We start from the raw sequence: 16,216 nt of genomic DNA, 5'->3' as shown, positions 1-16,216 counted from the left end.
CCAAAACTGCCTCCCTGTCAGAGGGAGACATCGGTAAAGCCGACTTTAGGAAACGGCGAGGGGGAGACGTCTCGAATTCCAATTTGTACCCCTGAGATATCCCTTGAAGGATCCAGGGGTCTACTTGCGAGTGAGCCCACTGCGCGCTGAAATTCATTGAGACGGGCCCCCACCGTGCCTGATTCTGCTTGTAAAGCCCCAGCGTCATACTGAGGGCTTGGCAGAGGCGGGAGAGGGCTTCTGTTCCTGGGAACTGGCTGATTTCTGCAGCCTTTTTCCTCACCCTCTGTCACGGGGCAGAAATGAGGAACCTTTTGCCCGCTTGCCCACGAAAAGACTGCGCCTGATAATACGGCGTCTTCTTATGTTGAGAGGCGACCTGGGGTACAAACGTGGATTTCCCAGCTGTTGCCGTGGCCACCAGGTCTGAAAGACCGACCCCAAATAACTCCTCCCTTTAATAAGGCAATACTTCCAAATGCCGTTTGGAATCCGCATCACCTGACCACTGTCGTGTCCATAAACCTCTACTGGCAGAAATGGACAACGCACTTAGACTTGATGCCAGTCGGCAAATATTCCGCTGTGCATCACGCATATATAGAAATGCATCTTTTAAATGTTCTATAGGCAATAATATACTGTCCCTATCTAGGGTATCAATATTTTCAGTCAGGGAATCCGACCACACCAACCCAGCACTGCACATCCAGGCTGAGGCGATTGCTGGTCGCAGTATAACACCAGTATGTGTGTAAATACATTTTAGGATACCCTCCTGCTTTCTATCAGCAGGATCCTTAAGGGCGGCCATCTCAGGAGAGGGTAGAGCCCTTGTTCTTACAAGCGTGTGAGCGCTTTATCCACCCTAGGGGATGTTTCCCAACACACCCTAACCTCTGGCGGGAAAGGATATAATGCCAATAACATTTTAGAAATTATCAGTTGTTATCGGGGGAAACCCACGCATCATCACACACCTCATTTAATTTCTCAGATTCAGAAAAACTACAGGTAGTTTTTCCTCACCGAAAATAATACCCCTTTTTGGTGGTACTCGTATTATCAGAAATGTGTAAAACATTTTTCATTGCCTCAATCATGTAACGTGTGGCCCTACTGGAAGTCACATTTGTCTCTTCACCGTCGACACTGGAGTCAGTATCCGTGTCGGCGTCTATATCTGCCATCTGAGGTAACGGGCGCTTTAGAGCCCCTGACGGCCTATGAGACGTCTGGACAGGCACAAGCTGAGTAGCCGGCTGTCTCATGTCAACCACTGTCTTTTATACAGAGCTGACACTGTCACGTAATTCCATCCAACAGTTCATCCACTCAGGTGTCGACCCCCTAGGGGGTGACATCACTATTACAGGCAATCTGCTCCGTCTCCACATCATTTTTCTCCTCATACATGTCGACACAAACGTACCGACACACAGCACACACACAGGGAATGCTCTGATAGAGGACAGGACCCCACTAGCCCTTTGGGGAGATAGAGGGAGAGTTTGCCAGCACACACCAGAGCGCTATATATATATATATATATATATATATATATATATATATACACATATATACATACACACACACACAGGGATAACCTTATATAAGTGTTTTTCCCCTTATAGCTGCTGTATCTTTAATACTGCGCCTAATTAGTGCCCCCCTCTCTTTTTTAACCCTTTCTGTGGTGTAGTGACTGCAGGGGAGAGCCAGGGAGCTTCCCTCCAACGGAGCTGTGAGGGAAAATGGCGCCAGTGTGCTGAGGAGATAAGGCCGCCGAGAAGGGGGCGGAGCCTATCTCCCGTTTTTCTGTGAATTCTGGCAGGGGTTAAATGCATCCATATAGCCCAGGAGCTATATGTGATGTATTTTTAGCCATCTAAGGTGTTTATATTGCGTCTCAGGGCGCCCCCCCCCCAGCGCCCTGCACCCTCAGTGACCGGAGTGTGAAGTGTGCTGAGAGCAATGGCGCACAGCTGCGGTGCTGTGCGCTACCTTATTGAAGACAGGACGTCTTCTGCCGCCGATTTTCCGGACCTCTTCAGTCTTCTGGCTCTGTAAGGGGGCCGGCGGCGCGGCTCTGGGACCCATCCATGGCTGGGCCTGTGATCGTCCCTCTGGAGCTAATGTCCAGTAGCCTAAGAAGCCCAATCCACTCTGCACGCAGGTGAGTTCGCTTCTTCTCCCCTTAGTCCCTCGGTGCAGTGAGCCTGTTGCCAGCAGGTCTCACTGAAAATAAAAAACCTAAAACTAAACTTTTCACTAAGCAGCTCAGGAGAGCCACCTAGTGTGCACCCTTCTCGTTCGGGCACAAAAATCTAACTGAGGCTTGGAGGAGGGTCATAGGGGGAGGAGCCAGTGCACACCAGGTAGTCCTAAAGCTTTTACTTTTGTGCCCAGTCTCCTGCGGAGCCGCTATTCCCCATGGTCCTTACGGAGTCCCCAGCATCCACTTAGGACGTTAGAGAAAAAGTGTATTCCGCCGCACGTGTAGCTACTTTGTGCTTACAGCATGACGGCGTGCTTACGCAAAGTGTACGCATTTCATAGGGGTTTTACACACATACACACGCTTAGCGGTCGCAGCGGCCTGAACAGTTGTACATTTAAGGTATTGCTTTTCTTCCTGAAAAATAATCAGACTTAACACAACCAATCAGATTTTGTCTATCATTTCTCTATTGCATCCTGTAAAATGAAAGACAGAATCCAATTGGTTGCTATGGGCAACATCACCACTTTTCATTTGTAGAAGCTCTAGTAAATACACCACAATGAGTCCATCAGGTGCTTGCTAATGGGCTGTGTGCCCATTATAAGAGAACAGAGATGTATCTTCTATAGCAGTGATTCCCAAATTGGGTGCAGCAGGGCACTTGCAGTGGTGCCACGGGTTCTTGGTCCAGGACCAAATAAAATTATTGATGGTTAATGTGTTTGGCAAAACCAGTGCTGATGGCCAGTCATAAAATATGTGGACATACTGAAGTGCAGCCCTGGAATAAGGCTTACCATGTATTTGCTGTTATTGTAAAAAACAAAACAAAAAAAAAAAAACAGGATTTTGGTACTTTTGGGACACTGGAGTTCTGTGATGTGGGGTATAGATGGGGTGATCAGGAGAACTGGCACTTTAAAGCTTTCAATGTGTGTGACTGTTCCTCCCCCCTAGACCAGTTAAGAAACTATGCCCAAGGAGAGACGGCAAGACGATGAACAGAGGAGGAGGTAAGTAAGACAACCATATGAGAAAACTCTGCAGAACAGAAACCCCGGAAACACATATAAACCTTGAACGTATGTACGTATGTATGTATACACACACACACACACACACACACACATATACATACATACATACACACACACAGGATTGTCATATATTCAGATATAGATATATACATAGGGTAGCAATATATTGTAACACACAGGTCTTAGCAGTCACACCCATCATTAGAACCTAAGACCAGGTCTTGAAGGCAGCACCCGTGCATAGTCAGTCATGTACGGTTGCAGAATAACCATACTAAGAGGAAGAGAAAATTACAGAAATGCTAGGAAACCTTGTAACCAGTTAAAACAATTCTGTCTAGAGCTGGGGTTGAACCCAGGACTCTGTGTTTACCAGACCTCAGCATTACTCTGCTGAGCCACAGCATCCCATTATATAACCACACTGCCGTAAGAGAGCAGGGCAGGATGGGAGTCCAGCGTCCCCTATGGACTCAGAGAAAGGGATTTATTGGTAAGTACCAAAATCCTGTTTTCTCTGACGTCCTAGTGGATGCTGGGTACTCCGTAAGGACCATGGGGAATAGACGGGCTCCACAGGAGACTGGGCACTCTTAAAAGAAAGATTAGGTACTATATCTGGTGTGCACTGGCTCCTCCCTCTATGCCCCTCCTCCAGACCTCAGTTAGAATCTGTGCCCGGCCAGAGCTGGATGCACCTAGTGGGCTCTCCTGAGCTTACTAGAAAAGAAAGTATTTGTTAGGTTTTTTATTTTCAGTGAGATCTGCTGGCAACAGACACACTGCTACGAGGGACTGAGGGGAGAGAAGCAAACCTACCTGCTTGCAGCTAGCTTGTGCTTCTAAGGCTACTGGACACCATTAGCTCCAGAGAGATCTAACACAGGGCCCGACCTCGATCGTCCATTCCCGGAGCCGCGCCGCCGTCCCCCTTGCAGAGCCAGAAGACGGAAGAACCAGGAGAAAATCGGCGGCTGAAGACTCCGGTCTTCAATAAGGTAGCGCACAGCACTGCAGCTGTGCGCCATTGCTCCCACAGCACACCACACACTCCGGTCACTGGTGGGTGCAGGGTGCTGGCGCCCTGGGCTGCAATAAGTATACCTTTTGGCAAATGTGCACATAATACAGTTATAAACTGTATATGTGCCTAATCCCCCGCCATTAACATTATTAAAAAAGCGGGAGAAGCCCGCCGCGGAGGGGGCGGGGCTATCTCCCTCAGCACACCGGCGCCATTTTCTCTTCACAGCTCCGCTGGAAGGACGCTCCCCAGGCTCTCCCCTGCAGTATACACTACAAGAAGGGTAAAAAAAAAAAAGAGAGGGGGGGGGCACATAAATTTAGGCGCAAAAGGTGATATAAGTAGCTATTGGGGGAAAATTCACTTTGTGTTAGTGTAAATCCCTCTGTTATATAGCGCTCTGGTGTGTGCTGGCATACTCTCTCTCTGTCCCCCCAAAGGACTTGGTGGGGTCCGTCCTCAGTCAGAGCATTCCCTGTGTGTGCGGTGTGTCGGTACGGCTGTGTCGACATGTTTGATGAGGACACTTACGTGGAGGCGGAGCAAGAGCCGATAAGTGTGATGTCGCCCCCTGCGGGGCCGACACCAGAGTGGATGGATATGTGGAAGGTATTAACCGACAGTGTCAACTCCTTGCATAAAAGGTTCGATGACGTAACAGCTTTGGGACAGCCGGCATCTCAGCCCGCGCCTGCCCAGGCGTCTCAGAGGCCATCAGGGGCTCAAAAACGCCCGCTACCTCAGATGGCAGACACAGATGTCGACACGGAGTCTGACTCCAGTGTAGACGAGGATGAGACAAATGTACAGTCCACAAGGGCCATCCGATGCAGGATTACGGCAATGAAAAATGTGTTGCACATTTCTGACATTAACCCGGTTACCACTAAAAAGGGTATTATGTTTGGGGAGAAAAAGCAGCCAGTGACTTTTCCCCCATCTGATGAGTTAAATGAATTGTGTGAAGAAGCGTGGTGTTCCCCAGATAAGAAATTAGTGATTTCTAAGAGGTTACTAATAGCGTACCCTTTCCCGCCAACGGACAGGTTACGTTGGGAAACTTCCCCTAGGGTGGACAAGGCGCTCACACGCTTATCAAAAAAGGTGGCACTGCCGTCTCAGGATACGGCCGCCTTAAAGGAGCCTGCAGATAGAAAGCAGGAGGCTATCCTGAAGACTGTGTATACACACTCAGGTACTATACTGAGACCTGCAATTGCTTCAGCATGGATGTGTAGTGCTGCAGCTGCTTGGTCTGATACCCTGTCAGATAACATTGATTCCCTTGACAGGGACACTATTTTGCTAACCATAGAGCATATTAAAGACGTCGTCTTATATATGAGGGATGCACAGAGGGACATTTGCCGGCTGGCATCTAGAATTAATGCAATGTCCATTTCTGTCAGGAGAGTATTATGGACTCGTCAGTGGACAGGTGATGCGGATTCTAAAAGGCACATGGAGGTTTTGCCTTATAAGGGTGAGGAATTGTTTGGGGACGGTCTCCCGGACCTCGTATCCACAGCAACAGCTGGGAAGTCGACTTTTTTACCTCAGGTTCCCTCACAGCCTAAGAAAGCACCATATTATCAAGTACAGTCCTTTCAGCCTCAGAAAGGCAAGCGGGTCAGAGGCGCGTCCTTTCTGCCCAGAGGCAGGGGTAGAGGGAAAAAGCTGCACCAGACAGCCAGTTCCCAGGAACAAAAATCCTCCCCTGCTTCCACTAAGTCCACCGCATGACGCTGGGGCTCCACAGGTGGAGCCAGGTGCGGTGGGGGCGCGTCTCTGGAACTTCAGCGACCAGTGGGTTCGCTCACAGGTGGATCTCTGGGTTCTACAAGTGGTATCTCAGGGATACAAGCTGGAGTTCGAGGCGTCTCCCCCTCGCCGTTACCTCAAATCAGCCTTGCCAGCTGCTCCCAAGGAAAGGGAGGTAGTACTGGCGGCAATTCACAAGCTGTACCTTCAGCAGGTGATAATCAAAGTTCCCCTCCTTCAACAGGGACGGGGTTACTATTCCACAATGTTTGTGGTACCGAAACCAGACGGTTCGGTGAGACCCATTCTAAATTTGAAATCCTTGAACACATATAAGGAAGTTCAAGTTCAAAATGGAATCGCTCAGGGCGGTTATTGCAAGCCTGGAAGAGGGGGATTTTATGGTGTCACTGGACATCAAGGATGCTTACCTACATGTCCCCATTTACCCACCTCACCAGGAGTACCTCAGGTTTGTGGTACAGGACTGTCATTACCAATTCCAGACGTTGCCGTTTGGTCTGTCCACGGCACCGAGGGTATTTACCAAGGTAATGACCGAAATGATGATACCCCTTCGAAAGAAGGGAGTTATAATTATCCCGTACTTGGACGATCTCCTTATAAAGGCAAGGTCCAAGGAACAGTTGTTAGTCGGAGTAGCACTATCTCGGGAAGTGCTACAACAGCACGGCTGGATTCTGAATATCCCAAAGTCGCAGCTGATTCCTACGACGCGTCTGCTGTTCTTGCGCATGATTCTGGACACAGAACAGGAGAAGGTGTTTCTCCCGGAGGAGAAGGCCCAGGAATTGTCATCTCTGGTCAGGGACCTCCTGAAACCAAAACAGGTGTCGGTGCATCACTGCACGCGAGTCCTGGGAAAGATGGTAGCTTCTTACGAAGCAATTCCCTTCGGCAGGTTCCATGCAAGGATCTTTCAGTGGGATCTGTTAGACAAGTGGTCCGGATCGCATCTTCAGATGCATCGGTTGATCACCCTGTCCCCGAGGGCCAGGGTGTCTCTGCTGTGGTGGCTGCAGAGTGCTCATCTTCTCGAGGGCCGCAGATTCGGCATTCAGGACTGGGTCCTGGTGACCACGGATGCAAGCCTCCGAGGTTGGGGGGCAGTCACTCAGGGAAGAAACTTCCAAGGACAGTGGTCGAGTCAGGAGACTTCCCTACACATAAATATTCTGGAACTAAGGGCCATTTACAATGCCCTGAGTCAAGCAGAACCCCTGCTTCAAAACCAACCGGTGCTGATTCAGTCAGACAACATCACGGCGGTCGCCCATGTAAACCGACAGGGCGGCACAAGAAGCAGGATAGCGATGGCAGAAGCCACAAGGATTCTTCGATGGGCGGAGAATCACGTGCTAGCACTGTCAGCGGTGTTCATTCCGGGAGTGGACAACTGGGAAGCAGACTTCCTCAGCAGGCACGACCTCCACCCGGGAGAGTGGGGACTTCATCCAGAAGTCTTCAAGCTGATTGTAAATCGTTGGGAAAGGCCACAGGTGGACATGGCGTCCCGCCTCAACAAAAAGCTAAAAAGATTGCGCCAGGTCAAGGGACCCTCAGGCGATAGCTGTGGACGCTCTAGTGACACCGTGGGTGTACCAGTCGGTTTATGTGTTCCCTCCTCTTCCTCTCATACCAAAGGTACTGAGGATAATAAGAAAGAGAGGAGTAAGAACTATACTCATCGTTCCGGGTACCAAGTTCCTCTTGGCCAATCCGGAACTACAAGAAATGATCTCAGAGGACCCTTGGCCTCTGCCGCTCCGACAGGACCTGCTACAGCAGGGGCCCTGTCTGTTCCAAGACTTACCGCGGCTGCGTTTGACGGCATGGCGGTTGAACGCCGGATCCTAATGGAAAAGGGCATTCCAGATGAAGTCATTCCTACGCTGATAAAAGCTAGGAAGGATGTGACAGCAAAACATTATCACCGCATATGGCGAAAATATGTTGCTTGGTGTGAGGCCAGGAAGGCCCCAACAGAGGAATTTCAGCTGGGTCGATTTCTGCACTTCCTACAGTCAGAAGTGACTATGGGCCTAAAATTGGGATCCATTAAAGTCCAGATTTCGGCCCTGTCTATTTTCTTTCAAAAAGAACGGGCTTCACTGCCTGAAGTTCAGACGTTTGTTAAGGGAGTGCTGCATATTCAGCCCCCTTTTGTGCCTCCAGTGGCACCTTGGGATCTCAACGTTGTGTTGGATTTCCTAAAATCACATTGGTTTGAGCCACTTCAGACCGTGGAGTTGAAGTATCTCACGTGGAAGGTAGTCATGCTGTTGGCCTTGGCCTCAGCTAGGCGTGTGTCAGAATTGGCGGCTTTGTCCTGTAAAAGCCCATATCTGATTTTCCATATGGACAGGGCAGAATTGAGGACTCGTCCCCAATTTCTCCCAAAGGTGGTATCAGCGTTTCATTTGAACCAACCTATTGTGGTGCCTGCGGCTACTCGGGACTTGGAGGATTCCAAGTTGCTGGATGTAGTCCGGGCCCTGAAAATCTATGTTTCCAGGACGGCTAGAGTCAGAAAAACTGACTCGCTGTTTATCCTGCATGCACCCAAGCTGGGTGCTCCTGCTTCAAAGCAGACTATTGCTCGCTGGATCTGTAGCACGATTCAACTTGCACATTCTGCGGCTGGACTGCCGCATCCTAAATCAGTAAAAGCCCATTCCACGAGGAAGGTGGGCTCTTCTTGGGCGGCTGCCCGAGGGGTCTCTTTAGAACTTTGCCGAGCTGCTACTTGGTCGGGATCAAACACTTTTGCAAAATTCTACAAGTTTGATACCCTGGCTGAGGAGGACCTGGAGTTTGCTCATTCGGTGCTGCAGAGTCATCCGCACTCTCCCGCCCGTTTGGGAGCTTTGGTATAATCCCCATGGTCCTTACGGAGTACCCAGCATCCACTAGGACGTCAGAGAAAATAAGAATTTACTCACCGGTAATTCTATTTCTCGTAGTCCGTAGTGGATGCTGGGAGCCCGTCCCAAGTGCGGACTTTCTGCAATACATGTATATAGTTATTGCTTAACTATAGGGTTATTGTTATGAGCCATCTGTTGAATGAGGCTCAGTTGTTGTTCATACTGTTAACTGGGTATAGTTATCACAAGTTGTACGGTGTGATTGGTGTGGCTGGTATGAGTCTTACCCTGGATTCCAAATCCTTTCCTAGTAATGTCAGCTCTTCCGGGCACAGTTTCCCTAACTGAGGTCTGGAGGAGGGGCATAGAGGGAGGAGCCAGTGCACACCAGATATAGTACCTAATCTTTCTTTTAAGAGTGCCCAGTCTCCTGCGGAGCCCGTCTATTCCCCATGGTCCTTACGGAGTACCCAGCATCCACTACGGACTACGAGAAATAGAATTACCGGTGAGTAAATTCTTATTTTCTGTATCACCTATAGGGGACGCTGGAGTTCTGTACTATGGAGACGTCCCAGAGCTTCACAAACGGGCGGGAGAGCGCTGAGAATTCCGGAAAACTGCACAGTCAAGCCGAGACTCAAAGTCACAACCAAGAGAACTGTGGAACGTGACGAAAGGATGACAGGTAACCTAAGATGCATTATGACCCAGAGTCAACCGATACAGTGACCCACCCAGACAACTGGGAGACATATATCGTACCGATAGCCCTGCCAGCGAGCCAGACCTTATGGGATGGTTAGCCCGGCATGCATCAAAAGAAACACCGTTTCACAAAAAACGAAAGTCAAAATCGAGTCCCGAAGGCATATAGACTGCAGAGGCTAGCCCGAACTAAGGCAGAATGGTGAACGCCAAGATCGCTCTGAACCAACAGTTGAATGTCCGGTAGGGTGTCTTATAGAGAAGACCAACAAGGGAAACTTTTCCTTAAGGAACATGAAGAGACCTGCTGTGCCACTCAGGCAACATATGCCGTCCGATAGGTGCGGGATACCTGGACTAACAGTGGTCTGCGTCCACAGATGCGGCAGAATAACACCACGGAATGCTATATGTCCGTCCTAGGAAATACACTGTATGTTGCATAAAATGAGAGACCCCCAACATGCTGAGCCACCAGAGTTTACACTGTAACAGGGAAGGAGCAGAAAAGATAGTTGAGATCATAGATGAGCAATTCCTGTGACCACGAATAATGCCTCCCAAGTCATGGGTGGCTATGAAAAACATATTAAAAACTGGAAGATAACTAGAGGACTACAACTCGAGTTACCAAAGAAGAATCTTATATAAGGGAACCAGGAGGAATGCGTAAATATATTCAGGAAAACTCCTTACACCCAGACTAAACTGGGAAGAAAAACCCTTCAGTGCCAAAAGAGACCGTGACTTTAACTCAGGTCCCTATAGCGTTAGAAGTTCCAGGTAAGTTTCTCCTGAACTTTAAAAGGAAAATGGGTATGTAATCTGAAGGCTTGGAATCTGAATTAGTACCATAAGACTCAGGACCCTCTGTGCCAATCAACTGGAATGATGGTTGCGGAGAGAAGTCAGGGGGCTGAAAAATGACTATCCCTGTAAGCAAATGAGATATATGATCCATGAATGTGGAGGCCTTACTCCCAAGCATAAAAAAGTCAGGAGACCCCTTTGCGATTCTTCAGTTAAGATGATAGTTGGTTCTATAGACAAATAGCGTTACCTAAGAGAATCCAAATGTACCCATCACCTGTACATGTCTACCAAGTAATACATATAGATATATAGAATTGGAGATATATATCTATATATTTTGAGGGGGGGGGGGGGGGAAAAAATTTGTCTTTTTTTCACAGCACTTGCACCAACCTGAAGAAGGGACCCTGCGGGGCCCGAAATGCAGCATCGTTATGATGGCTAAGTGCTTATGGTGATGTACAGATATTTACATTCGTTGTTTACATAAAATAATTTCATCAAAAAGTCCTGTAGTGCCGTGCTTGTTCTGAACCATAGCGCGTATATATATATATATATATATATATATATATATATATATATATACACATACATACATACATACATACACACACACACACACACATATATACACACACACACACACATATATACACATGCACACACACACACACCCACCCACACATGCACTGTAAATATGCACTCCCTGTAAAAGCAGGTGCCTTCCTAATATTTATAAAGACGATAGGGTCCCCTGGGTGAGAGTGAAAGCAATCCCCCACAATGCATAGGAACCAGGCGGCACTCGTTGGATTTTGAAGAAAAGGCTTGTATTCAAAAGATGTATGGCATTATAGACACCGATGTTTCAACACCACGCAGGGAGTTTTCCTCAAGGTGTAATGCTGTTCTCTAACCTGTAGGAATAGGAAGTACACATATACATATATATTACCTTATACATACATGTAGTATATATATCCAAAATCCTAGGAAGGCAATAGCATGACCTAACATTACATAAAGTGTAAATTTTTTGTTTTCGACATGCCACAATTTTACCAGCAAAACTGTAAATAAATATATATATATTACGTCTTACAGCCTCCAAGTTAGTGGGTAGCTCCGTTTTAAGGTAACGCATGTGCTTAAGCGGGAAAACTCCCTCCTCATAAGCAATAAAGGTCGAGCTGCGGAAGCGTATAAAGAAACTAGAACACCTCTCAGACTACTATTTGTGCTGTACAGAATCACAAATTTTAGAAAACTGGAACAGAAGTATCATCTATACAAATATCTGTTTAATGAGGATCTAATGATCCTCAAAAACTTCCCTGTTCATTGTAGCTAAATTCAGCTTGCTGGAGAAAACCGATTTGACCGTAGTCAATTGGATACTCAGTGAGACGCCGGTATTGTAGGAATCTGTGGAAAATAAAGATCATTAGACAGTACAGACTAGAATACACACTAGAGAATTCTCCCAGGTACTGCACACAGTATGCTATGGTTTCAATAAGAACTATAGCGTTTTATAAATGCCAATCTGAGACTACTTCATGTCCTTATAGACGTATTGGAATTACATAGTTACCCTGGTGTAAGTGTAATACCAGATCAATGCATAGAGAGGACAGATCAACAGTCTTCCATCTCACTAGTAAAAACCACTCTACTTGCACACACACTGCTCAAAAAAATAAAAGGGAACACTTAAACAACACATCCTAGATCTGAATGAATGAAATATTCTTATTAAATACTTTGTTCTTTACATAGTTGAATGTGCTGACAACAAAATCACACAAAAATTATCAATGGAAATCAAATTTATTAACCCATGGAGGTCTGGATTTGGAGTCACACTCAAAATTAAAGTGGAAAAACACACTACAGGCTGATCCAACTTTGATGTAATGTCCTTAAAACAAGTCAAAATGAGGCTCAGTAGTGTGTGTGGCCTCCACGTGCCTGTATGACCTCCCTACAATGCCTGGGCATGCTCCTGATGAGGTGGCGGATGGTCTCCTGAGGGGTCTCCTCCCAGACCTGGACTAAAGCATCCGCCAACTCCTGGACAGTCTGTGGTGCAACGTGGCGTTGGTGGATGGAGCGAGACATGATGTCCCAGATGTGCTCAATTGGATTCAGGTCTGGGGAACGGGCGGGCCAGTCCATAGCATCAATGCCTTCGTCTTGCAGGAACTGCTGACACACTCCAGCCACATGAGGTCTAGCATTATCTTGCATTAGGAGGAACCCAGGGCCAACTGCACCAGCATATGGTCTCACAAGGGGTCTGAGGATCTCATCTCGGTACCTAATGGCAGTCAGGCTACCTCTGGCGAGCACATGGAGGGCTGTGCGGCCCCCCAAAGAAATGCCACCCCACACCATTACTGACCCACTGCCAAACCCGTTATGCTGGAGGATGTTGCAGGCAGCAGAACGTTCTCCTTGGCGTCTCCAGTCTCTGTCACATGTGCTCAGTGAGAACCTGCTTTCATCTGTGAAGAGCACAGGGCGCCAGTGGCGAATTTGCCAATCTTGGTGTTCTCTGGCAAATGCCAAACGTCCTGCACGGTGTTGGGCTGTAAGCACAATCCCCACCTGTGGACGTCGGGCCCTCATACCACCCTCATGGAGTCTGTTTCTGATCGTTGGAGTAGACACATGCACATTTGTGGCTTGCTGGAGGTCATTTTGCAGGGCTCTGGCAGTGCTCCTCCTGTTCCTCCTTGCACAAAGGCGGAGGTAGCGGTCCTGCTGCTGGGTTGTTGCCCTCCTACGGCCTCCTCCACGTCTCCTGATGTACTGGCCTGTCTCCTGGTAGCGCCTCCATGCTCTGGACACTACGCTGACAGACACAGCAAACCTTCTTGCCACAGCTCGCATTGATGTGCCATCCTGGATAAGCTGCACTACCTGAGCCACTTGTGTGGGTTGTAGACTCTGTCTCATGCTACCAGTAGAGTGAAAACACCACCAGCTTTCAAAAGTGACCAAAACATCAACCAGAAAGCATAGGAGTTGAGAAGTGGTCTGTGGTCACCACCTGCAGAACAACTCCTTTATTGGGGGTGTCTTGCGAGAGTGAGCAACACGCTGCCCCAGTGTTAGGCGGCCGTACCCCAGGAGTCCCGCGCTGGAATCAACCGCTCCCTGCGAATAACATGCTGCTCCAGTGTTAGGAGAGAGGGACAACTCCCAGAGCGCGGCTTCAGCGTGGTGGCCCCCCTCCCAGCCGCCCCTGCTGCTCATAATGGCAGCGGCGTGTGGCTGCAGCACTGCATGCACCCGCCTCAGCCCCATCTCCACAGATATTAGTTACATACAGGGATGTATATTGGGCTCACAAGTAAATTATAAGAGTGAGTAAGGTGCATATTACAGTGGAGCTTATAATAGATGCTAATGGAGAGCACATCTCCTATCCTCTATAATGCTAAGTGGGCATCTGCTATTAGCAGTAAGGGAGGAGGATAAACAGAGCACTGTTAGTGATGTTACCTACTATAGCCGCCATCTGACCAAGGGCCCCGGGCTATATATTACCAAGTTGTAGTCTTCAGCCATGCTGCCGGTGGCGGCAGGCTGCTGGGGCTTCATGTCAGCAGTGAACTGCTGGACTCGAAACACCTGGGGACTGATGTCCCTGCAGCCAGAACTGGGGCTCCAAACCCCGCAGGTTGGGACAAAGTCTCCCACCCCGGCAGCTCCCACGTAGCAGACTGGCAGGGGCAAACTGTCAGGCCGTTCTAGAGTGAAAAAGTTATAAATTAAAATAAAAAAATTAAAGATATCTCTGGAGCTCCAGAGGAAGTGACCGGCTCTCCCGGGCACATTTCTAAAACTGGTCAGGGGAGGAATATAGAGGGGGAGGAGCCAGTCACACATTGAAAGAATTAAAGTGCCAGCTCTCCTGATCACCCCATCTATACCCCATGGTACAGAACTCCAGCGTCCCCTATGGATGATAGAGAAAAAAGGTCCCTGAACATTCAACAACTCTGCTGTACCCTCTTTGTCGGAAAGAGATTACTCACAAGGGTCTCACCTGCGCACCTGACTGAGCTGGATCAAGGTACGAGCTTCCTGCACCAGGCAAAAACGGATGGCATCCTCATTGTCAGACTGTGCAATGTACTTGTTGAAATTGCAGTATGTGCAGCGCTTCTCACAGTACGGCCACTACAGAAAGAAGAGCGACATTAGACATCCCAATGTCATTATGATCTTAAAGTTGTTTTTTCCTGCTTCTGTTTTTTAACTTGTGTTCCTAAAATCTATATTTAGACTATACTTAAATCTAACATTCAAAATGTTTCAGAAAAATTAAAAAGCAGTTCTAATAAAGTTAACAAATAAATATTTTCTATAAAATGTCTCCTACATTGCCCAGGCTAAGTGCTGTAAACCTTGCTACCTGTAAAGTATCAGGAGTTATGATCTTTGGGTGTGTGGTTGTGTGTATAATAGGTGTTCATTCACAAACACATCTGACATTCTTAACACTTGAAATCAACAGAGGGTAGTTACTTACATATTATCCACTTATATTTTGCCTGGCTCAACTAGCTTTTGGACATGAAACAGGCTGGCAAAGTGGGCATAAGCAGTAATCGCGCTGGGCCTCAATTCAAAAAATTGGTTTCCTACTCCACCATTTCTGGGTTCCATCACATATTATGGAGGGGTGAGGGCAGGCAGCCGTTGGGACAGTGTTGGGGGCAGGTAGCAGTTGGGGTAGAGGGGGATAAGGGCAAGCAGCAGTTGGGGTAGAGCTGAGGGTAGAGACAGGGAGAAGTTGGGTAGAGACGGGGGTAGAGGGGACTAAGGGCAGACAGTGCTGGGTGATAGGGAGGACTAAGTGTGGTTAGCAGCTGGGGCAGTACTGACAGTAGGGTGGGGGCAAGGGTAGATAGCAGCTGGGGCAGTATTGGGGAGCAATGAGGGAGTTAGGGGCAGGCAGTGCTGGGGGTAGGGAAGGGGCGGTACTTGAGGCAAGGAGGTGGTTAGGGGCAGGCAATACTGGGGGTAATGAGGGGTTAGTTGCAATCACTGCAGTATATAGTGAGAGTAAACACCAATCTCCGGAGTCCAGTTGACCCTCCCCCCAGGGCTTTGGCACAGGCCTATAATCATGGCCTCCAGCCCGCAGACATAACAGTGTAGGCTGCTAAGCTCCAGCATCGGCTAGCACAGCAGGTGGCCAGGTCCATGGATGTTGATGAGTAGCAGATACTACAGCAGTGTCACTCAGTGGAGGTCTTTAGCTCAGCTGGCGGGGAAGGATGGATGATGGAGTGAAGGTGACAGCACACAATGTTTTTTCTAACTTTTAACCATTTCTTCACACTTTAACACACAGAAGTGCTGCATATGTCCCACTGATATTTGCAGGCTTCCGCAAAAGATGCTGCTCACAGGCAGGTTTATTGATTTTGAGCACATTACAACTGAACTCGGAACTCGCAAGCCACTATATAGGATTGCATAGACCAGTGGTTCCAAAACTCGGTCCTTTAGGAGCCCGCACAGGCCACATTTTCCAGGCCACTCGGCAGGTGCAGTGTATCACCAACTGTTACAAGATAGAAATCCACAAGTGACCTGGAAAATATGAACTGTTACCAAGTTTGGGAATCGCTGCTATAGACCAACGGAAAACACGATTCTTAGCGAATTCAAGTGTTTGATCTTGAAAAAAACTCTCATGTATCCTCGCAATGCACAGTGTGTTTAAACTCAGACCAAA

General features: G+C 48.2%; 1 protein-coding gene across 1 annotated transcript in view; it reads right to left on the bottom strand.

Annotated features, from left to right (window-relative positions):
- Positions 1-16,216, bottom strand: part of RSAD1 (radical S-adenosyl methionine domain containing 1) — a 95,998-nt gene that overhangs the window by 66,406 nt on the left and 13,376 nt on the right. Inside the window, exon 3 of the mRNA XM_063960701.1 lies at positions 14,516-14,649. Coding sequence (XP_063816771.1) covers positions 14,516-14,649 — 134 coding nt within the window. The remainder of the gene's footprint in view (positions 1-14,515; positions 14,650-16,216) is intronic.

The sequence above is a fragment of the Pseudophryne corroboree genome, chromosome 3 (genome assembly GCF_028390025.1).
Source record: "Pseudophryne corroboree isolate aPseCor3 chromosome 3, aPseCor3.hap2, whole genome shotgun sequence".
Classification (NCBI taxonomy): domain Eukaryota; kingdom Metazoa; phylum Chordata; class Amphibia; order Anura; family Myobatrachidae; genus Pseudophryne; species Pseudophryne corroboree.
The sequence above is the reverse complement of the archived record's forward strand: the minus strand, read 5'-3'. Positions and strand labels throughout refer to the sequence as shown.